At 45.3% G+C, this 25,135-nt stretch overlaps 1 protein-coding gene across 1 annotated transcript in view; it reads right to left on the reverse strand.

Moving 5' to 3' along the window:
• THSD4 (thrombospondin type 1 domain containing 4) overlaps positions 1-25,135 on the reverse strand; it is a gene marked incomplete at its 5' end in the record, with an annotated part of 579,672 nt that overhangs the window by 13,548 nt on the left and 540,989 nt on the right. The window contains 5 exons of the mRNA XM_081084939.1: positions 6,159-6,338; positions 9,290-9,463; positions 17,330-17,503; positions 18,052-18,256; positions 19,175-19,304. Coding sequence (XP_080941065.1) covers positions 6,159-6,338; positions 9,290-9,463; positions 17,330-17,503; positions 18,052-18,256; positions 19,175-19,304 — 863 coding nt within the window. The remainder of the gene's footprint in view (positions 1-6,158; positions 6,339-9,289; positions 9,464-17,329; positions 17,504-18,051; positions 18,257-19,174; positions 19,305-25,135) is intronic.

Genomic DNA, 25,135 nt, shown 5'->3' on the forward strand with positions numbered 1-25,135 from the left:
AAAATGTATTAAAAAAAAAAAAAGAGAGAGAGGCCCCAAATAAACAAAATCAGAAACAAAAGAGGTGAAGTAACAACTGACCCCACAGAAATACAAAGGATTGTAGCAAAATACTATGAACAACTTTATTCCAACAAATGGGACAACTGGGATGAAATGGACATATTCCTAGAAAAATACAATCTTCCAAAACTCAATCAGGAAGAATCAGAAAATCTGAATAGGCCAATAACTACTGATGAAATTGAAGCAGTAATAAAAAATCTCTCAGAAGCCCTTGTCCAGACAGATTCACAGGGGAGTTTTACCAAATATTCAAAGAACAACAAGTCCCTCTACTTCTCAAACTATTCCAAAAAACTCAAGAGAAAGGAACACTTCCAAACTTTCTATGAGACCAACATCACCCTAATTCCAAAACCAGATAAAGACACAACAAAGAAAGAGAACTACAGACCAATATCCCTGCTGAACATAGATACTAAAAATCCTCAACAAAATTTTAGCAAACAAGATCCAGCATTACATTAAAAAGTTTATACATCATGACCAACTGGGATTTATTTCGGAATGTAAGTCTGGTACAATATTCACAAATCAATAAACGTGATACAACACATAAAGAAGTTGAAAGACAAAAATCACATGAAATATCAATCGATGTAGAAAAAGCATTCAACAAAAAAATCCAACACCCTTTTTTGATAAAAACTCTCAGCAAAATGGGAATAGAAGGAATATACCTCAACATCATAAAGGCTATAGATAACAAACCTATAGTCAACATCATACTCAATGGGAAAAAACTAAAACCATTTACTCTAAGAACAGGAACAAGACAGAGATGCCCTCTTTCACCACTCTTGTTCGACATAGTTCTGGAAATCCTGGCCATAGCTATCAGACAAGGAGAAGAAATAAAAGACATCCCAATTGGAAAGGAGGAAGTAAAACTCTCATTATTCACAGATGACATGATACTGTACATAGAAAACCCTAAAGACTTCATAAAAAAAACTACTAGGTCTGATAAATGAATTAAAAAATGTATCAGGATACAAAATTAACACCCCAAAATCCATAGCATTTTTATAAACCAGAGAAACCTTTTTATTTAACCTTCAGTTTTGCTAGATACAATAAGTAGTCTTGGATTTAGGCCCTTGCTTTTCATTATTTCAAGTACTTCATGCACTCTCTTCTGGCCTAAAATGTTTCTATTGAGAAGTCAGTTGACATTCTAGTTGGAACTCCTTTGTAGGTAATTTTCTGTCTCTCTCTTGCTGCCTTTAATATTCTTTCTTTGTCTTTAACATTTGCCATTTTAATTATGATGTGTCTATGTGTGAGTCTCTTTGGGTTCATCTTGATCGGGATTCTGTGCCTCCTGAACTTGTGTGACCTTTTCCTTCATCAGGTTGGGGAAATTTTCTGTCATTATTTCTTCAAAAAGGTTCTCTGTTCCTTGCTTACCCTCTTCCCCTTCTGGTATTCCCATAATGTGAATATTGTTACATGTCATGTTGTACCAGAACTTCTTTAAGCTATCTTCCTGCTTTTTAATTCTTTTTTTTTCTATTTGCTGCTCTAATTGGGTATTTATTTCTACCTTATCTTCCAAATCACTGATTTGATCCTCTGCTTTATCCAATCTACTCTTAATCCCTTCCAGTGTGTTCCTGATGTCAGATGTATCACTCTTCATTGTCTAGTTCTTGTTCATGGCCTCTATTTCCCTTTTCATGTTGTTATAATTTGCACTAAGTTCCTTAAGTATCTTTATAACCATTGCTTTAAAGTTTATGTCTGATAGGTTTCTTGCCTTTATCTAATTTAATTTTTTTCTGGAGATTCCTTCTTTTCTCTCATTTGGGGGTTGTTTCTTTGTCTCTCCATTTTAGCTATCTCGTTGTATTTGCTTCTATGTATTAGATAGAACTGCTTTAGCTTCAAGTCTTTGTGAGATGGCCTTATATGGAAAATGTCTTGAGGGGTCCAGTGGTGTAGTCTCTTTGTTTTCCTGAGCGGGATGCTCTAGGATTGCCCCTTGTGTGTGTTGTTTGGGCTCTCCTGTTTTAATTGGGACTTGAATGTTGATGTCCTGTTTGTGGGAGGGATTTCCCCTCTGAGTTTCTACCAGTGAGGTTCAACTTCAATGTTGTAGTGTCAGCTGTTAAACAGGAGCTTTGGGTCCACTATTTGTGGGGCTTGCTGGATTTTGCTCTGATGTTGTTGAATGGTCCCTTTGGTATGTCTATCCTGGGACTCCTGGGAGCTTCCCTAGTGTAGGTGAATGTGAGTAACTGTCCCTTTCTGGCCCTGGGCAACTTGATTGAGGTCCAATAGGTTGAATCCCCTAGTAGTCCAGTGTTTGGGGACTCTTTAGCCCAGATGCTGGGTCTGCCTTGAGTCTCATACCTCTGTTGACCTTGTTCTGAGCTGTACTCCCTTCCCCAACAGAGCTGGTCCTGCAGGCGTCAGCTGGAGGCACTTGGGGTCCCACTGGCTTTTGCCTCACTGAGCAGTCCAGGATGGGACTGATCCTTGGCCCCCCTGGGAAAGGGGCCACATCCACTGCCACCCACTCCCAGTTTCCTGTCCCAGCTCAGGGTCTGAAGGCCCTGGCGGGGTCGGGAGAGGAGGAGATGGTTATTGGGCTGGGCACGGAAGGAACAGACACCAGACGACGACACTGCTGCTGCAGTTCCCCACCTCCACCCTCCTCCTTCCCTCACTGCTGTGCTGCCACCACAGCAGGTGGGTGCTGACTGGGGCCTGCTGGCCGGGGGAAGGGATGGGGCACAGGAGGTTGGCTGCCAGCCCCGAGGAGGGGGCCAGCCCTTGGACCCCCCTGGGAAAGGGGCCACATCTGCTGCCACTCACCCCTGGTTCCCCATCCCAGCCTGGGGCCCAGCCCCGATTGGGCGATTGGGGCCTATCAGCCGGGGGGACCATGGGAAGTTGGCTGGCTGGGGGAGGTTGTTGTGGGAGTGCACTGACCACCAGGGGCAACCCCTGTGTTAAGCGTCTGACCCCTGGTGGTCAGTGCGCATCATAGCGACTGGTTGTTTCAGTCATTCGGTCCTAATGCTCACTTAGACTTTTATATATATAAATTATATAAAATGTTGACTCAGTTATAAACTCAAATTTACAAAACAAGGCATCTTCAAAGACATCTGGGTTCCATCACAGTCTTTATTATTATCATTTATGTCAAAGTTTCATCCCACACAACAAATCCCCTGGTGAGATTCAGCCCACCCCACCCTCTGGCAATCACTGACCTGGTATCTGTCCCTATAGTTTTGCCTTTTACAGAATATTATATAAACTAGGGGCCCGGTGCATGAAATTCGTGCACTGGGTGTGTGTGTGGGGGAGTGTCCCTCAGCCCAGCCTGCCCCCTCTCACATACTGGGAGCCCTCAGGCATTGACCCCATCACCCTCCAATCGCAGGATCAGCCCCTTGCCCAGGCCTGAGCCTCTGACAGAGGTGTCAGGCCTGGGCAGGGGACCCTCATTTCCCCCCATCAATGGTTCTGCCCCCAGCCCAGGCCTGATGCCTCTGGCCCAGGCTTCAGGCCTGGGCAGGGGACCCCCAGACCCCTCCGATTGCTGGCTCTGCCCCTTGCCCAGGCCTGATGCCTCAGCCAGAGGCGTAGACCCCCATCACCCTCCGATCGCCTGATTGGCCCCTTGCCCAGGCCTGACGCCTCCGCCAGAGGTGTCAGGCTTGGACAGGGGACCCCCATCTCCCCCCGATCACTGGCTCTGACCCCAGCCCAGGCCTGAGGCCTCTGGCCCAGGAATCATGCCTGGGCAGGGGACCCCCATCTCCCTCTGATCGCTTGCTCCATCCCCCACCCAAGCCTGACGCCTCTGACCCAGGCTTCAGGCCTGGGCAAGGGGACCATTATATCCCTCCAATCCCCGTCTCTGCCCCCCACCCAGGCCTGATGCCTCTGGCCCAGGCATCAGGCCTGGGCAGGGGACCCCCAGCTCCCCGCGGTTGCAGGCTCCGCCCCTGCCCAGGCCTAACGCCTCTGGCTGAGGCATCCAGCCCGGGCAGCTGGGACCGGCAGCTGCAGCGGCCCTGCGATCGTGGGCTTCGCTTTAGGCCCAGGCAAGGGACCCCTAGCTCCTGGGACTGCCAGCTTCCACTGTGCCCAGCTCCCATCGCTGGCTCCACCCCTACTTCCTGCTATCACTGGCCAGGGTGGAAAAGGCACCTGGTTCTCTGATCATGGCTGGGGGGCAGGGCAAAGGCGGCCCCAGGGCCGCCTTTGCCCTGCTCCCCAGCTCTTAGCTCCCCCCTGGGTTTCCGATCACTGTCAGTGGCAGGGGGCTTCTTCCTGCTTTCCCTTTCGCCTCCCTGCATTGTGCCTACATATGCAAATTAACCGCCATCTTGTTGGCAGTTAACTGCCAATCTTAGTTGGCAGTTAACTGCCAATCTTAGTTGGCAGTTAATTTGCATATAGCCCTGATTAGCCAATGAAAAGGGTAGCACCGTACGCCAATTACCATTTTTCTCTTTTATTAGTGTAGATGGGATAGTACAATTTGTAGATTTGGGAGTCATTTAGCAAAATGCATTTGAAGTTCATCAACGGTGTTTGGCTACCAACAGTTCATTCATTTTTGCTGCTGAGTAATATATGTGGTTCAGAGGTACCACATTGACCTGTTGAGGGGCATTTGGGTTGTTTCCAGACAGTTGTTTTCACAGTTTGTCTTTTTTGGTAGGTCTGGTGAATCTGGCCCTTTTAGACTCTTCCAACCAAACAGTAAAAGAAAACACTGATCTGTTCCTGTGTTCTCAAGGGCCTTGGCCAGCATCAAAATAATTAAATTCCATTTCCCAGAAGTTGACAAAATACCTCCGAAACTCAACACCACTTTTGTTTCCATTTGCCTCTGATCTATGGTTCACCACACGCCAAATGGCTGTTCTCACTGGAGCTAACACACACTGTTTGGATACAGAATTCTCAGCTTTTATTCATATATTTTATAAGCAAAATCCTTTTTATCACCTATGAATGATTTTGAGAAAGGCTCTGGCCTCTACTTTGGGCTCACCCACAGCCATGCTTGAAGATCTTCAGTGAAACAAAGCAGAATGAACCCCACCCCCATGAGTCCAAGGTCTGTTATTTGGTCACCAGGAATGATGCCCTGAGGACATTTTCTGTTTTAGGATGTTTCTTGAAAATAAACTCTTTTACTTGGAGAAAGAAAAGGGTTTTATCACTATTTCCATCCTTTTCCACTTCATTCTTAGTAACCTATTTGTGTATTAACTCTATCTCTCTGTCTCAGACTCTCTCTGCCTCTCATCATTCACACAGTACCCTCCTCCTTACAAAAAGGATCTGAGATGGCTTAAGAAATGCTTTGAGGGTTACAAAATGTAAAATGATCTGGGGAAACTGAGGTTAAATGAAATATAAAAGTAGGAAAGATCCTTTGTAAGGTCTGATAAATTCTCTCTTAGAGATGGACCACAATTTTAGCTTTGAGTTTTCCAGGAGTCAATTCAAAGAGAAAAACAGGATCAGTCCCATAATACATAGCCCATATCGTCTATTGGGTTTTAAACAAGTGTATACACACACACACACACACACACACACACACACACACACACACACTGAGGCCTGACTGGTGTGGGTCTTACTCTATTACTGAGACCTACTGAAATTCCTTCATGATGCAGTTTCTCAATGGCATCCTTGAATCCCTTCAGCCATGAATCCTCTGCAGCAGCACTCCTCAAAATACAGTCCAAGGACACCTGCATCCCACTCTCCTAAGGAGATTATTCAAAATGCAAACTCCTCTTGGTGGACCCAGAATTCGTTTTTTCTAACAAGGTCCCAGCTGATTCTTATGCATACTGACACATGAGAGTCAGTGCTTAATGGCTCCGAGTTTAGATCAAGATTGCCCCAGCCTCAGGCTCCACTCCCCAAGGAGATTGCATCTGGGGTGTCCTGGCAGTAACCAACCGGATAGATCACTATAGGGAATCTACTTGAGGGCTGAGCCCTGTGCCTGGCACCTAGTAGGAGGCCCACGTGTGCATATGGAAGGAAAGCAGGAGAATGATGCACTAAAAGCAGCAATCTCTACTAAGAGCACCCTCACTTACCATGCTCCATTCTGTGTTAAACCATTTGGCTCCACAAGGCTTCAGGTGGCAGGACTGTTGGTTGGGGGGTTTCTCTAGGAAGGAACATTCATAGGGGTCCAGCACTTCAAAGGTGTCTGCATTCTTCCTAACACAAATCACCTCCCTCTGTTGGGTCCCACTGCCACACTCTATGGAGCACTAAAGAAGGAAGCAGAGAAAGATGTTATCACATCACGGGAAGGAGATGAGAATGCCAGTCCATCAGGGTATGTCTGCACATCATCAATTCAGTGAGGAAGAGCCCAAGGGCATTGGAAAACATTTCTTGAAGAGCAGCGGCCCATGAATTCCAATTTTCCTAACAGTTCTGTGTCTGGGACGGAGAATGGGTGTCCTGAGTCATCATGACTTCAGGCTACTGGTCACTGAGATCACGGTGCCCTCTGTGCTGAGACTGAAATGGTTCCCCTTAGACTCCCCTACAGGAGCACACCAGGCAATTACTTTGCTTGTTTCTGTCCAGGGGACTCTTACAGACCCCTGACTGTAAGACAATCAACTAACACATTAATTTTCTGCTGGTCCCTTAATGGGCAGACACTGGGGATGAATTAGTCTCTCAGAGCCTGCACACTTGTGCGTGAAGGACTAAGTTAAAATTCACTGAGACATACAAAGCTGAATAGAAGATTCTAGACTTGGGACAATATGGCCAACCCTCCCTTCCCAAGAGCGTGGCCAGCAGGAAGCCTTTCACCATGGGGCCCATTGCTCTCACTTCCCTGGGGTCTGAGCACAGAGGCCAGAATATTACATACATTGATGCATTTTGTTAGCTTATGGAAATATGATGCATATAACTACGCACAAATCTATTACTTTGTAAAGCGTTTTTTATTCACATTTGGTTTACTCAATATATCTTGATTAAAAAGTTTAAAACTTGTGTTTTATAGGCCTTCAGAGACTTTAAAGAATCCACTACCTTTATGAAAAGATTTAACAATGTCTATAGCTAAAGTTCTTAACATTAGCCTTGCTTCTGTAGGCAGGCACATGGTCAAACAAAAATGGGGGCGGGGGGACACCAGAAAAGGAATTGGTCACATGGGGCACAATAAGCACCCAGATTGGCAATGTCTGCTTTGGGCCTTCTTTTCTGCCATCTTCATAGGCATCCAGGGAACCTCCTTGGCTTGTATTTCCTATTTTCTTCCATGTTAGTTAGTTATGGAGTTAGTTAATCTTCTTGTGCTGGAGGTTAAGTCCAATCCCAGCATCACAGGCAGACTGTATTCTATCTATTTGGTGTGTACAGTGTGTATTAATGATGTACTCTACATGGGATTTCCCTGGATGTGATCTTTCTCATCTGTGTGTAACAATACTCATCATAACATGTTAGTTCATTATTGATCTGACACATTTTTAGTATATTTATGTTTTGAAGTGGTTGAGATCATAGGATTCAAAGATTTTCATGTAGTTTTTCACTTGCCACTATATCAATGCACTTTCCACATCTTCCTAATTATCATTGTTGCACATAATATTTTAAGGAGTTATGATATACCATAATATACTGCCCTGCTGTCATGAACATCTCTGTCAAAAAGCCTTTTCTCTTCTATTAATTATTTCCTTAAAATGAATCCACAGGAGTGGGGTAAGGCAAATGAACATTTATATGGTTCTTGACTTTTATTACTTTCCAAAGGGGTTATACCAATTACCAAGGAAAGGCAGCCCATTTTTCTCAGGGTCTATGTTTAAAGCTACGTAAAATAAATAACTCTCTATATAGAGCCAGAGATCCTGATAATGTGTAAATCATGATCATCAGCCAAAAAGTCCTTGGAGAACCAGCCAGCCCTGGGAGCCAAATGCTAAGTGGTCCAAGAACTCAAAATACTGATGGTAATCATAACAAAAAAAATAGGAGGGAATGATATTTTCCACATTTTCTAAGAGAGTTCATGCTCAATTTTGGCACAGTCAGGAAAACATTAATTGATCAATTAAGTCACTTTATTAAAATATTTAGTTCTTTATAATGAACAACCTTAATTTTTTTTCTTTTTATGCTTCTTTATTTCTCCAGCTTTATTGAGGTATAATTGACAAACAAAATTATAATATATTTAAACTGATGATTTGGTATACGTATACATTTTAAAAGGATTCTCACATTGATTTAACACATACTTACCTTTCTTTTCTGTGTGAACACTTAAGTTCTACTGTCTTAGCAAATTCCAGTTGTACAGTACAGTGTTATGAACTATAGTCGCCATGATGTACATTAGAACCTTAGACCTCAGTCATCCAATAAAAGTTTTACCAACCTCTTCCCACTTCCTCCACTCCAACCCCTGGAAATCACCATTCTACCCTCTATCAGTTTGTTTTTTAAAAATTCCACATATAATTGATACCATGAAGTATGTGTCTTTGTCTGACTTATTTCACTTAGCATAATACCCTTCAGGTTCATCCATATTGTTGGAAAGGGCAGGATTTCCCTTTTTTAAAAAGCTGAATAATATTCCTATGCATATTTTCTTATCCATCCATCTGTTGGTGGACAAATACATAGGTTGATTCCATACCTTGGCTACTGTGAATAATGCTGCTTTGAGCATAAGAGTGCATGCAGATATATCTTTGAGATAATGATCTCATATCCAGATATAGGATTTCTGGGTCATATTTATTTCTGATTCTGACACTCATATTCAGACAAAACTGGCTTTATTAACAATGATAGCAGCAGTAGCTGTGGTTTATTGTACATTTATTGTATTTCAGGCATTGTGCTACATACTTAAAATACATTACTTCATTTCTTCTAAAAATAATCTCTAAGGTGCTGTTGCTACTAGCATTTTATAGACAAAGAAACCATGCTACGCCATGAGCTTCCCTGAGGGCAGGAATATTTATTGTGTTCAAGTGCTTAGAAGAGAACATAATAAATGCTCAATAAATAGTGTTGACTGAATGAGGCTCCAAGAGCATAAGCAACTTCTTCAGGGTCATGGGTAACACAGCTGGGATTCAAACCTAGACATACCAGGTCCAGTTCCTAACCCCTCTGCTATGCTGCCTCTTCCAGGGACAGGCAGACACACCCAGTTCTGGCCACTCACCTGACTCCAGCTCCCAGCAAACCACTCCACCTTGCCCATGCAGGGCCCGTTGTCACACGGAGTGGCCTCTGCCGGCCGGTTGTTCCCACAGCCCTCCAGAGGCAGGCTGCTGATGTGGTTGGTCATGCACACCACCGAGCGTGTCCGCACTCCAGCCCCGCACTCCGCTGAACACTGTGAGACAGAAGATGGACACAGTAGAGGGGAGGCCTCTCCCCCCAGGTTCTTAAGCCACATTTAAATGATTCCAAGGAGGTTTCCCCACCAACTGTTTGCCCTGGAAATGTCTGACCACTTCTCACGCACAGCCTGCTCCATCATGGGACGTAAGTATGGCATACCCCCCGGCCTTAGATTTTCTGGGACAGTCTAATTCCATTGTTGCGATTGATATGCTTACACTTGTCAATCTATCTGTTCTGGCTTTGGATTTCAAAAATATATTCAGCAGAAGAACAACGAGAGCATGAAAACATGGGCACACGTCTACATACTGGTAGTGAGTCTGGGCTGGTCTGAGGAAGGAGGAGAGCTGGCGTCTGTCACCTCAACAATGCTGCCTAATAGTAAGGCACATGGTTGTAGTCCCTGAAGGGCACAGCTGTGATGGTGTACAGGAGGCAGCCTGGTATAAAGAGAGCCTGGACTGGGAACCGGTCATATTGGTGTTAATATCACTACCAGTTGTGTGGCCTGGGGCAAGTGACCTGAGCCTCTCACTTCTGGCATGTTTACCTGGACCGTGGGCATGGGAACACAGTCCTGGCAGCATTTCAGGGAATGCATGACATGTAGAGAACAGGTGCTCAATGAACCCATGCAGTAGGTACTCAATAATGGTATGCGGGGCTTTAAAGGGCCGAGACCTACATCTCTACTCTAAGAGAAACCAAAGCTCACAGGATTAAGCCTTCACTTAGAGCCACATAACTGTCATTACTACAATCTCACTCTGTCCTCACCCAGGTCACAGTAAACACTCCCCTGAGTCACACCCTGAAGCTCTGAGAGCATTTCCCATGTGCCTTGAAATACTTTGGAATGTTGCCTTTTTTTGCTTCTCATCCTATATTTTCAGGGCATCTTCGTGTGGGTGTCCCATCGATACCTCATGTCCAACAGGTGAAATGATGGGATACCACCTTCATCACCATTCCCATTCCTCCTCTGGGTTTTTCAATGTGTGTTCAAATGCATATCTGGATTCAAAAACGACTGCTCTTTGGCCTCCTGGTTTCCCATATCTCGCCAGCTAGCAGGTCTCATCGATTCTAGTTTAAGCACATTTATCTGTCTTGTCCCTGCTGCGGGTGATGCCCAGCACCCTGACATTCTCCCCCGGACTGTGGCCACAGCTTCTTGCTCAGCTCCACCGGCTCTTCTTGTCACTGGGCTGCCAGGTGCTGGTATATCCATGTTGAAATCCCTCTGTTGCTGGTCCATTCCTAATGACATTCACTATGGACTGCCCCTAAATGGCATTAAAGGTTTCCATTCTTCTAGACTACACTGGGAACACACTGTTTTTCATATATATATATATATATATATATATATATATATATATATATATATATTTAATTGATTTCAGAGAGGAAGGGAGAGGGAGAGAAAGGCCAAAGAAGCATCAATAATGAAAGAGAATCATTGATCGGCTGCCTCCTGCATGCTATACACTGGGGATAGAGCCCACAACCCGGGCACGTGTCCTGACTGGGAATCGAACTGTGATCTCCTGGTTCATAGGTCGATGCTCAACTACTGAACCACATCAGCTGGGCCACACTGATTTTCTTGATAGCGGTTTCCACATTATCACCATATGAACTTCTAAAACAATCATAGGGGCCGAATAGTTAGATGTAATATATGAAAACCACTGACTATCCTGGACAGAGCCAAGGTTCACTGTTCCCTGGCCACATGAAATGTTCCCAGCACCTTGACCCTGCTGTTCCTTCTGTCTGGAGCACTCTTGCCCTTCCCTGGGACACTCAAAATCTGTTCAGGTTCAGCTCAAGTGCCATCTCCTCTGTGAAATCTTCCCTGATTTCCCAGTTCAATATATCCTCCCATCCTCAGAATTCCCATGACATCTTGTGGGAACCATGCCAGAGTCCGCCGGATGCTCAAGGCCAATTGGAGTGTGAAAGGCCTTGTTCAGAGTATGCCAGATGGCCAAGGCCACTCTGAGCATGGGAATCTTAATCAGGGTGTCCAAGGACTATGCCAGTGCACAGCAAGGTCACTATGTGGCAAGAAGCCTCCTTTGTCTAAGTAGTATAATACATGTTACTGGCCATCCAGTGTGGTAGGGAGAAGCTGCTGAGGCTACTTAGGAGAGCTCAGAGCTCAGGTGCTGCTGCTATGCTAGAGAGGCTCCTGGGACAGAGAGAGCTCAGGTGCTGCTGCTATGTAAGGCTGTGGGTACAGAGGCTACTACTACTTTGTGGGAAAGATGTATTGTTAGCACCTGGTGCATGGCTGCTGTATGGGTCTATCGTGAACAACGTTTTGTTTGATGGCTCCTTATTAGCAATGGCCACTGGCTCCTCCACTAGAGACTCATTTTTATACACCCACAACTTCTCATGGCCTTTCCTTCTACCACCTGGCGTCCAAGAAGGTCCAGCCCCTAGCAGAGGGGCTCAGCCCCCACAGTTAGTGTAGTAGGGCTGGTTTCACAAGAATAAGTGGACTCAGTGCAGCTGTGCTCTGACACATCTGTATTCTTCTGTCATCCTTTGTATTATGGTTATTTGTGTCCATTTTTTTTTTCACTATAGAAGTAGGCTCAGTGCCTACATCACCTTTATTTCATTCTTAGTGAGCACCTTACTTATGGGCAAATCCCTGAATATCGGCAGAATAAATAAATATGATGGGGGTCCTCCCCCGCTCATTTTTCTCCTCTCATCAGCACCTTCCAATTCTGAAAGTGCCTTTTCATGATGACCAAAGCCCTTCTGGGATTTCTGCTGGGTCTTTTCTTAAAAATAGAGTCAGTGTTTGGTTTCTACCAATATTATCTTCTTAAAAGTAAATAAAAGCAATATAACTTTAAATAAAATTTGAGAAAAGGAATAAAAATATTAACAGCCTAATTTCTTTATCAAAAATCCTACTTTTGTTTTTGTAACTTGCTGTCTAATCTTGTAAAATCATAACCCAGGATGAGTAAAATCATAACCCAAGATGTTACACAATCCCTCAAGTCTAACTGCTTCTCTGGGGTTTTCATTTCTTTCCTATGAAGTCCCCTTCTCCCTATCCCCCACGCCATACAAAAACAATAACATCAGATACGATTTGTATGCTTTTCTCCGGTGAATCTGGTCACTGTTGGCTTAATCTGCAGCCCTCCGCTAAAGAACCTAAGAGAGTAAAGGAAAAGTTGTTTCCCCTTACAGGTTCACAAATGCTTTTCACGATTTTCGTTTTAACTGCGTTATTAGAAATCTGCTTTCCAAACTAAGTAATCTTGGAAAAACCACATGCATCTTGGGAAAGTTTCCCCATATCCCTGTGCACTTAATTTAAAAGATTAATGTTAAGGACCAAGTCAATGCCCTGTGAGAGAAAATCACAAGGATGAGCCCTGCGAAGGCTGCAGTGAAAAGCACAACCAATTTATATGTAAAAGGAGCTACTGACACAGAACCTGGCCAGGGAAGCCTAGCAGTAGAAATGAGGGGAAGGCGGGGTCCCCTCCAGGCAGCAGAGACTAACCTGCAAAGTGAGGCACCGAAACACCCCCATGCACTGTCCCTGAAGGATGTGCCTAAAAGAAGGACCAAGCCCACTTCAGAAAAGAACCTGACTCTGAAATGAACTTCTGGACAGATAAAGCACAGAGACACATGAAATTCCTAGGCAACCCTCTGGTAAGGACTGTCTCCTCACCCCAGCAATAGCTAAATGCTAAACTTGGCCGAGTGGCCCCTGAGGGACTATACGGTTCTAATGACTATTCCTGAACTTCAGTTTTGTGCATCATTTTTCACAATGTAAATAACTCAATATCTTTACTTATTTCTTCTCTTGGAAAACATACTTAGAAATTAGGTGCTAGAAAATTGAGGCTGGTGGACTTTCTAAAAGACTTTTTTCTCTGTTGTGATTAAAAATTGCACAAATTTTTAAACCTGCCACTGATTTGCAGAACTAAAAAGTAAATGAAGCCTGAATCTAATAAGCGCTACCCTCAATTAAAAGTTCTTCAGCTACTTTTAATATCCATATATGCGTAACCCATGGACACAGGCAATAGTGTGGTGAAGGCCTGGGTGGAGGCTGGTGCGGGCTGGAGGGGGTTAATAGGGAGAGAGGGGAACATTTGTAATACTTTCAACAATAAAAATAAATTTTTAAAAAGTAGCTGCAAGGATGTTTTTAAGGTGAGTCATCAAGTCAGAAAAACTATACATATTACCCTAGACCAGTGGTCGGCAAACTCATTAGTCAACAGAGCCAAATATCAACAGTACAACGATTGAAATTTCTTTCGAGAGCCAAATTTTTTAAACTTAAACTATATAGGTAGGTACACTGTTATTAAATTAATTAGGGTACTCCTAAGGCTTAGGAAGAGCCACACTCAAGGGGCCAAAGAGCCGCATGTGGCTCGTGAGCCGCAGTTTGCCGACCACGGCCCTAGACGTTTAAGAGAAGGTTCAGACTGAGTTTACAACCTCGATTTATTTAGGCAGAGACCAATTAATTTTAAATCGGACAACAGGCTACTTTTGGTATTCTGGTGCCAATTTCAATGTGTGTGCGGGGTCCCCACACCATCAAGCCATTTTCTGACACCAGCTGGGTGTCCTGCCATTCAACTCCATTCTGACACGACCTGGAGATGGCATTAGACTCCACAGGTGACTGCCCCACCCCCAACTTCAGCAGCCAACCCCAAGTCCAGTTTCTTACCTGTACTTCTGACCAACTGGCTAAAAATCCAAGGGTCCTAAGGCTCTTCTTCTCAGTTCGATTGCTTTGCTACAGCAGCTCACAGAACTCAGAGAAACATTTTGCCAGTTTATTATACAAAGATGTAACCCAGGACCAGCCAGATGGAAGAGAAGCACAGGAAAAGGCATGTGGGAAGGGGTGCCGAGCCTCCACGCCCTCTCCAAGTTCATCACTCCCCCGGCATCTCCATGTGTTCACTAACCCCAGGCTCTCAGAACCCCATCAGTTTGGGTTTTGATGGAGGCTTCATGTTGACAGGAAGAAGAACACAGCCCACAGGAAACCCTCCTGGCATGCCAGTCTCATCGAGGTCATAGTTTCAAAGGTGATTCCCTTCATGCTCACTCAGCAATGTGACAGAGGAGGAAACGGAGAGGCAAGGAGTCAGCAGCTGCTCAGGGTCTCATAAGAAATAATTCCTGAGGAAAGGGTGCCAACAGCAATTCACCTTCCTTAAACACAATAGCACCCCTTCCCGCTCATCTACTCAAAATAATCAGGAACAATGATCTATTTTGGGGGTCGATAAAGCAAACTTACTTATATGATACATAGGACACTTACATGGCTTAACACGTCTTTTCCAAAGAAGTTCTCTAAATGGAAGAATAAAGTGCTCATTCTTTGCTCTATTTGGAATTCTAAGACAAGGGTGAGATCCAACAAGTACTTAGTTAAAATACAAAGCAGAGAGTCTTTATTGGAGGGAAAATAGCTAGTGTGTAAATTTACTTGTAGAGTTTTACTGTTCTAAGGAAATATGGGAGACACACAGAGAAATGAAACATTGCAATTTTCCTCCACATAGTTGCTTTTTTCTTTGTACACAGGTCATTCTGAGTCCAATGCTTTTTTCAGAGCGTGGCAAATGTGGAGAGATGGAATTAAAAATGGTAAAGAATAAGTGAAATAAAAGAATTATAAAAGCGATCTCAGTTGCTGCTTGGGAGAGTCTAAATTGAAATAATCCTCTGGAGAGACATTTGCCAAAATATGTCAAGAGTTCTAAAGGAGTTCACAGCATTTGGTCAAATAATTCTACTTCCTAAACATTATTTTAGGAAAACAAAGAAAAGTGCATATAAAGATTTATACATAAGAATATTTACTGAGCTCAGTGGTTGAGCGTTGACCTATGAACCAGAAGGTCACGGTTCCATTCCCGGTCAGGGCACATGCCCGGGTTACATGCTTGATTTCCAGTGTGGGGCGTGCGGGAGGCAACCAATCAATGATTCTCTAATCATTAATGTTTCTTTCTCTCTCACTCTCCCTTCCTTTCTGAAATCAATAAAAAAAGAATATTTACAGAAATATTATTAACAATAGTAAAAAAAATTAGCAAAAAATATCCTCAATCATTTAGAAATAGGGCATTATTAGTTTAATTATAATAACCATATAATATCTTATTCTAATTAAAAAACATGCTTTTAAGGTTTTTAATCCCATTAAGATGTTTACAATACAAAAGTGAAAAAAATCAGGTTAACAAATTATACATATATTATTATCATATCTTTAAAATATATATATGAATACAAAATACTATGTATGCAAAGTATGTATGAGTTGAAAAAAGCTTGTCAGTATAGCTTAAAAATCTTAAATTGTTAGATTGAAGAGATTATAGGTACACTTTGAGATTCTTTTCATATTCTTTATAATAGTTTATATTACTGTATGAGCAGAAAAATGAACTATTTTCAAAAACATTTTTCCAATATAAAAAGAAGTCCCAGTAGCATTGTTTTCATTAATTTGCTTATACACTAAATTGGGCAGGTTTATTGTGAGTACAAACAAATTCTGGCTAGAAATCTGGAAAGACAAAATCAGTTGGAGGAAGTTGGAATGTTTAGCCTGGAGAAGGAGTGGGAGGGGCTCCCCAGCACCTGTGGTCTGCACTGTAAGGACAGGGCACGCACGCACTTCTGACAGGGCATGCCGGGAGCGGCAAGAAACACTTGGGTTCAATGTGGAAGGAAACCTGACACTGGGTTGTACAAGAAGCAGATGTCATTGGTTCAACACACAGGGAGTTTCTGACAAAGGGATCAGACTTCTGTCAGGGACGCTGCCAAGGGCTCCTTATGCTGCAAGGGAGGTGCTCAAAGTGACCCCTGACAGCCCTGAGCACTGCTTCCCCAAGGCCAGGAGCCATGTGCTTGCTGGGAGGGGAAGCAGGCGGGGGCTTTGGTTGGCGCCTTTCTGATGGCTAATTTGGTGCTAGAGCCCAGGGCTGGGCCGGAGGCACAGTGAGCTGCTCACCTAAGGGCTCAGTGCTTTCCCTAAAGACCCTCTCCCGGGGGACTGTCTTGGGGCGAGGGGGCAGGGGCTGTTTGCCGCGAGGTGTCGGGGAACCATGAGGGGATAAACCACCTGATGGGAATCTCTGGGGGGCTCTCTGAATGCGGAGAGAAGGCTGCATTTACAGGGTTGTTCTTCCTTTCCTTCCGAGCAGCGCCCCCCGGCGTGATTGTTTTATTGTGCTGAGAGGGAGGCTGTGCAGGAAACCCATGGAACACCTGCAGGGTGATGTCCAGAATACTCAGCAACTGGCCCATCGTGAGCACTGACCAGTCAGAGGGGACGCTGACCAGCTGGAGTCAACCAACAGGGTGGGTGGCCCCCATCCTCTGATGTGCCCCTTACCCCTCCCAGCTGGACATACTGCACTGTCTGTGGCTCACATGACACTGGGGGAAGGCTTGGGAGGTCGGGAGTACCTCCTAAGACCTGCAGCCTTGGCACCATCGGGGGCGCCTTAGAAATGCAGGATCCGGGCCAGCCCGCCCCTGCAGACCAGGTTCTGTGTAACAAGGCGCCCAGCGATCCAGAGGCACCGATACTTGGAAGCACCGTGGAGATTCATAGGATAGAAAGCCTGCAGTAGTTCATTTATGGGCCTTTCCCCCAGAGTCAGAAATTCCCCTTGGGATTCTGGGCTAGTAATTCATCTTTGTATGGTTTGGGGGGGCACCTTGTGACACCCGCTCCCACCCTTAGCCCAGCAGCCTCCACGGCCCCCCTCCCCCCTCCAGAAACCCCACTCCGCACCACACTCACCCTCTCACCCCACTCGGTGAGGAACCAGCTCCTCGCACAGGGCCCCATGTCGCAGTTCTCAACGTCATTGGGCCGGAGCTTCATGTTGCATTCCTCGTCGTCAACCACGTCCCCGATGTTGCTCACACACTTCACGTCCCGGGTCCTCTGCCCCACTCCACAGGGCACGGAGCACTGCAACACAGCAAGCTGTCAGCGGGCGGGCGGGCAGCATCAGCTCTGGCGCCCTCTTGTCACCTGCCCCCTAAACAGAGGGCTGGGGAGACTCCCCGAGTTGCTAGGTCCCCCGCATGCAATGCTACCTCAGGAGAATCCCAGCCCTGATCATTTCACAGGCCCTTTCGCTAAGGCCTTCTTTGATATCTTGCCTACTCTGTCCATCTGAGCCTCTGTTCCGTCATCTCGAGAATGGGAGAGAAGATGGGGAGGAGAGGACTCTACCAGAATTTGCCAACCTTCCCTCCACCATGACGAGCTTTTGCACATGGCTCCCCTGGGCTCTCCTGGGCTCTCCAGTCCAGTCGGCTGTGGTGACACGCTGGCTTTAACTCTATCGAGCTATGGCACATGCTACGGTTTATAAAGGTGGCTGCCCAGAGCCCGCAGACAGGTTCTCTCCTGGGGGACTCGGGGTCCTTCCAAGTCAGGTCTTGGAGGGGGAGGCAGGAGGGAAGTGTGGGCCTTGGAGGGGGTGCGCCAGAGCAGGGCCCCCCTCCACGTACCGAGGTCCAGTCCGTCCGGATCTGCCACTCACTGCAGATCTTGAGCTGGCAGGTGCTGGTGGTCTCGGGCTTCTCCAGGTGCTGGCAGCGGTAGGGCTGCACCGTCAGGCTTCGGTTGGCGTACACCTGGCGGCACAGAACCTGGCGATGCTGCATGCCCAGGCCGCAGGTTTTGCTGCACTCAGACCACTCCCCGATGTCCCAGCTGGCTCAGGAAGGAGAGAGGGGCAGGGACAGATCACTTCAGTCAACAGGAAGAGGCAGGAGCTGAGCTGACTTACACAGAACCATCAGAATCCTCGTGGGTGACCCGGCTCCCAGGGCATTGCTTACCAGTCTACCTACGGGCCACCGACTCTGCAGAGAAATGAGGTTTGTCCCACATGCTATTTGCCAGTGAGTATATACAACGTAAGAAAACGGAGAAGGTACAAAGTTATCTGGTAGAAAACCCCACATAAACAAACCCCAAAGCTAGTTTCATTACCCTGTAGGACATTAACCCATTTTGGAACTAACTTAGAAATCTGAGCCCAGCATTCTTTATTTTTCATGAACTATTTATGCATCAGTCTCATATTTCCTCCTTGTGCCACCCTGCTCATCAGGTGTTCAGATGAGAATATGTTTTTATTACTTTGAGAATTAAGTTTCGACACCTTTTGGGCCCTTTCCCCATGTTCTCCTGAAAGTGTCCCATGTGTCATTCAGGAACCAGTCCAAGGCCTCTCTGAGGGGCTCTTTCTGGTCTCTCCAGGCAGATGTGGTGTGCCGTTCATTATTCTCTCTGCACACAGCTCTCCTCCGGCACTGACTACACTGGATTGTAGTTCTTTGTTTCTCTCTGTTTCCCTTGTCAGGCGAAACCCTAATTGCTCTAATTCCCAAAATGGTGGGCTCCTGGGCGTGTGCTGACCTGCTAAAGGCTACAGGCTCCTGTGTCGATCCTGAAAGACAGGTGCTCTTGCTAAACAGACTGCATCTTATGCAAAGATCAAGTCTCATGTTTCTAAATCAGATGTAGACTGATTTAAAAATGAGATTATATCTGCTACCAAGGTCCTACGCACAAGCAACCAGAAGTGGCGTGATAATGGGGATGGAAGCAGAGAGGGCGTCTTACAAGGCCGGGCAAGGGAAGATGCTGCAGGGCTCCTCCTCGGGGGTCGGCTTCGTGCTGGAGTCACAGTAGCTCTCGGGAACCTCTTCATGAGTGTTTCTGTGCACACAGCGAAAAATGGGATACTGCGATCCTAGAAGGACAAGGACAACGTCTGAAGGGCAGTCCGCACACCTGCGTGCTGGTCTGTGGTGGAGATGCACAAAGACCCAAGTGCTGATGGAGAGGCCACAGAAACAGAACAATCCACGCGCACATTCCCACGCAAGGGCTCTGCTCAGCATTGTGGGTGCAGAGGAGAGTAGGAATCGTTCTTGCCCTCAAAGAGCTTACAGTCTATTGGTGAACATGGTTTGAAACGCTCAAAGGCAGATATAAACCAATTTCCATAATAGTTTTTTATATCACTGTGCCGGGGAGAGATTATAAAATAAGCACAAACAATAACTTCTTGAAGGTTTTCTGGAGACATCAAAGCGAAAGGGCCCGAGTGGGCTCCAGCTGCATTCCAGAGAAAGGGTTCGGTGAGAACCTGTTTGCACCTGGGTCTTGAAGGGAGGGAGCTATCCAAGTCGCTGAGCTAGAACAAAAATGCCCGACAAACTGGCCTGCAAGCACCAGATATGTTTAAGAGATAGTTAGGCTGGAGCAGAGAAATAAGAAGATTCAAGAAAGTCTACAAGCACAGCTGGCTTCCCCTATGTAAAGCATTTGACACCTTACTCTAATGTCCTGGTCCAGTGGTGTTTTAGTTACTTAAGAGTATATGTCTGCTCCCATGAGACAGTGAGCTTCTGAGGGACAGCACTAGTTCTGGGCATCTCTGTATCCCCAGGACCCAGCAGAGTAGTAGGTGTTCAATGGAAGTTTGTTGAATGAATATTTGTTAGTGGTCTAATATTTATTTTTACTACTTTGCTTAAAAATTCATACTAACTGCCTCAGATTTTTGTATTAAAAACACACATCTACACAGCCTAGTTTCATTGTCTTAAAATTTATAAATCTATTTTTGGGAAAAAAGAATTTAAGTGGAATTTCTAGCTCTCAAAACAACTAAAAACCTGCCAATGCGCAATTCTGCCTTCCTCTCCTTGCTACCCCCTGGTGGCAGCACTGAAGTATCAAGAGGAAAGTTTACAAAGTGAGAAATGTGACCAGCTGAACCTGCACCCCAACTGCTGGGAGGGTAGGAGGCGTCTCACAAAGAGCTGACCACCCCCCAGGTGAGGCCACCGCGCAGTTCCTGCCCCCAGAGCACCAGCCTTATTCTGTAGCTCGGTCTCGGCTCTGCTGCGAGTGGCCAGGCATGTACAGTTTCTGAACTGCCAGCTTGCTACAATTTTAATTGTAGTTAGAGGAATAATTTTTAATATGTGTCTCAATATTTCGTCAGCCATGAGCAGTGGTTCACTGCCTCTTTAAGCTGGTCTTGTGTGACATTGAGCCAGAGGGTAGTTTTGTAAAAAACTGGACAGTTTGTAAGACAGTTTTGAATCTGAAACACACACTTGCTTAAAGTACTCTGGCAGTAAAAATTTACGATGTGGCTATAACTTGAGACCATTATTTATAATAACATTCCAATTAAGCATCGTTATTAGCTGAGCAAAAAGCAGTAGTGATTGTAAAATTAATAGGAAGCAAAAACTTTTGCAGAACTAAGTTTGGTCCAGCGGTATATCTGCTTCCATTTAAGAAGGATCTTCAATTAAAGTGAACAAACATTAAGCACGTTGTTCTCAGTTAAAAGGTGCATAGATTCAGTGCATGGCTTTAGGGGTGTCCATTGGGACTCAGCTATTAAGGGATTAAGTAAAAGTCTTATTTTTTAGCCTATCCCTTTTCCTTCAGACCACTTGAAGTTTACTTTTCTTTTTTTTTCTTTTTCTTTTTTTTAAAAAATTAAATCTTTATTGTTCAGATTATTACATTTGTTCCTCTTTTTTCCCCCCATAACTCCCCTCCTCCCAGTTCCCACCCCACCCTCCACCCTCATTCCCCACCCACTGTCCTCATCCATAGGTGCACGATTTTTGTCCAGTCTCTTCCCACATCTCCCACACCCCTTTCCCCACCAAGAATAGTCAGTCCATTCCCTTTCTATGTCCCTGATTCTATTATAATCAACAGTTCATTCTGTTCATCAGATTATTTATTCACTTGATTCTTAGATTCACTTGTTGATAGATGCGTATTTGTTGTTCATAATTTGTATCTTTACCTTTTTCTTCTTCTTCCTCTTCTTAAAGGATACCTTTCAGCATTTCATATAATACTGGTTTGGTGGTGATGAACTCCTTTAGCTTTTCCTTATCTGTGAAGCTCTTTATCTGACCTTCAATTCTGAATGTTAGCTTTGCTGGATAAAGTAATCTTGGTTGTAGGTTCTTGGCATTCATCACTTTGAATATTTCTTGCCACTCCCTTCTGGCCTGCAAAGTTTCTGTTGAGAAATCAGCTGACAGTTGTATGGGTACTCCCTTGTAGGTAACTGTTTTTCTCTTGCTGCTTTTAATATTCTCTCTTTGTCTTTTGCCCTGGGCATTTTAATTATGATGTGTCTTGGTGTGGTCCTCTTTGGATTTCTTTTGTTTGGGGTTCTCTGTGCTTCCTGGACTTGTAAGTCTATTTCTTTCACCAGGTAGGGGAAGTTTTCTATCATTATTTCTTCAAATAGGTTTTCAATATCTTGCTCTCTCTCTTCTTTTGGAACCCCCATAATTCGGATGTTGGTACACTTGAAGTTGTCCCAGAGGCTCCTTACACTAACTTCATATTTTTGGATTCTTTTTTCATTTTGCTTTTCTGGTTGGGTGTTTTTTGCTTCTTCACATTTCAAATCTTTGCCTTGACTCTTGCGCTCCTCTGGTCTGCTGTTGGGAGTCTGTATAATCTTTATTTCAGTCAGTGTATGCTTAATTTCTAGTTGGTTCTTTATCACAACATCGAGGGTCTCATTAGATTTCTTGAGGATCTCACTATATTTATCGGCGGTCTCACCAGTCTTTTCGAGGGCCGTACTAAATTTATCAGCGGTCTCACCAGTCTTTTCGAGGGCCTTACTAAATTTATCAGCGGCTTCTAGACAGTTCTTTTCTTGAGAGACCTTAAAAGTGTGGTTTTGAGCTCTGTATCCTCCATTTCTGTCATTTCTGTCCTGTTTCTTTGTCTCTGCATTTTTTATGCTTTCTTGGTGCACCCCCTTGTGGTCTTTGTGCACAGTCTTGTTGTAGTTAAGCCTTGATTGTTGTAGGTAACACTGGGGGGGATTTGACCTCCAGGCTAACTGGCTATGAGAATCAGCTGTGTCTGCAGTGGGAGAACTTCTGTCCTCTAGGGAGGAGCTAATCTAGCTTTTGCCTAAGGCTATCCCGCAAATGCCTCTGTGCAAGGTTTGGGCAGGTCGGGTCCCAGGGGATCAACAGGGTGGGTGGGGCGAGCAGTTATGGCTGCTCTCAGTCCCATCCCCAGAGGCTCTGCCTCTCAGAGTCCCAGCAACTGCTGCAAACCTCAGAGAGAAAGCTGCCCTCGAGTTCCGACCGATGCCAGACAGTCCCGCTTCTCCCGTTTGAGTCTGGGTCCCCAGAGACTCACCCGGAACTGGAGCTCAGAGCCTGAGACTCCCTCCCGATTGAAATAGACAACCTCGCCCTCAGCCACCAGCCCGCTCCGCGCGCACCTCCGCACCTTTGTATTTTCCACACTGCGCCTCCTCTGAGTCTCGGTATGCCTTTCTCTTTCCTTCTAGTTGTAGAATTTCCCCTCAGCGAGCCTTCTTGTGTTTCTGGGTGATGTCCATTCCGTCTTTTAGTTGTATTTTCGAAGTGGTTGTGCAAGGCAGCAATCTCCAGTGTTTACCTATGCCGCCATCTTGGTTTCTCCTCTGAATTTTACTTTTCTACTTACAAGTTTGTGGGTTGGAAATAGCAACTACCCCAACCACTTGGCATTCAAGTGAGAGGGAGATTTAGTATTTCTAGGGAAAAGGATATGGACTACCATAGGAATGCTCTGTGTCTTGCAAAGAGGTGTCCTGCTTGGGCTGTTTGCCCATGGCCTCTGCCTGCCCTCCCTCACCCTCTCACCACCTTTACAGTACACTTGTGCATGGTCCAGCTCCAACGTTTAGCTGAGGAAATAAAGTTGGAGGCTCTCCCTGTTTCTCTGATGTTGAGAAAATACCAGATCTATAATTCTTGACTCCAGTGACCACGATGGTTTCTTTCTTTGGGTCAATTTTGATCTCTGCAGAAAGGGAGAAACCTGGTCATCTCTTCACTGTTCCAGCATTCCATTCAGCAGGAACAGGGTAGTGAGGTCAGGTGCTGACTGGGCTTCAGGCATCAGGAAGAACCTGGGATCAGTTTGGTTGGGTTATATGTTGGATGTATTGATCAAAACAGAAGTACATTAAGTTGGACAGGGCACTGTACCACAGGCAGAGGTCAGTAAGGCATTATGGAGAGATGGACAAAATAAGGAGCAAGAAGAAAATAAGTCCAGTGTGGAACTCCACGTACCAACCAATCAGGCCAAGAGTTTGACCAGATAGAGGTCTTAGCAACGACTGGACGGAGTACAGGCCACACCTGAATGCCTGTGACAGGGCCCCTTCTGCGATGATGATGTCATGATGCTGACATTTACAGAAAGAGAAATTTTAACGTGATGGCATAGAAATGTGCTGGAGAAGAGCTTGGGAGAGGGTCAGTGTGGGGACAAATGATGAGGTCACAAGGGGAATGGGCTTGGGTTGCCCAGAAAAGAGCCGGACAGCACTGGCAGGCTCAGACTTTCTTGTCACGACACTCTTACCACCACCGCTGACGTCCGTGAGATGAGCTAAGTGTTTGGTGCATTCACAGGGCCTCACCTGCCCTTCACCTTTGACTGAGGCTTTTGATGTCTGGGAGCAAACCTTCAAGGGAGCAAAGGAGGGCCACCCATGGGCTACTGCCATTTGTCACATGGGAGAAAAAAGGGGGCCAGGGGGAGGCAAGAAGGGAGTGTTAGAGGAATAAGACATCTCTCTTTTTCTTATATTTCCAAGGCACTTCTTCAGCAGCTCTTTGGCCTGAGAATCAGTGCAGTTTACCAGGATAAAGAGGATGAGTGAGCAAGTCATGTTAGGCACTGAGTGCGTAGGTGAAGTGTGTGTGTCCCCACAATGCAAAGGAGAAAGACTATCTCAGAGCATGAATAAAAATAATATGGAGCCCTAACTGGTTTGGCTCAGTGGATAGAGTGTCAGCCTGCGGACTGAAGGGTCCCAGGTTCAATTCCAGTCAAGGGCATGTACCTTGGTTGCAGGTACATCCCCAGCAGGGGGTGTGCAGGAGGCAGCTGATTGGTGTTCCTCTCTCATCGATGTTTCTAACTCTCTCTCCCCCTTCCTCTCTGTAAAAAAATCAATAAAATATATTAAAAATAATAATAATGATAATATGGAAATCTAGAGAAAGAGCTTCTTCAGCTTTGAATACATAAATCCACATTCTTTATGTTACTGATAGAACATGGGCAAAGGCAATAACAGATTTGTATATCCAGGATGCAATGAAGATGTAAATGCTACCCTTATATCTTTTCTAATAGCTGATATATAGATATAGAGCCATTCGTTCAAGAAGCACTTGAGGAGCACCTACTGTGTGCTTGGTATGATACCAGCTGTAGAGGTTGCAAAGTGTACACTCATGGAGACAGCCAAGCCAAGCAGAGCTGGGACAAAAAGAACTGTGTCCCAAATTGCCGTGGGGTCCAGGGGAGAAGTGCCGACCTCTGCCTTACAGAATCAGGCAGGCTTCACAGAGGAGGTGATGTCCGAGCCAGATGGTGAAGTGCAAGCAGGAGCGTGCCCGCCAGATACCAGAGAACAGTAAGGGTGGTAGATTTTATTTCAGCGTGAACCATGAAGACTGGAGTGGTGTTGAGGGGGGCAAGATAAGCAGAACCTTTAGC

Source organism: Myotis nattereri (assembly GCF_964212035.1).
Source record: "Myotis nattereri genome assembly, chromosome: 1".
Classification (NCBI taxonomy): Eukaryota; Metazoa; Chordata; class Mammalia; order Chiroptera; family Vespertilionidae; genus Myotis; species Myotis nattereri.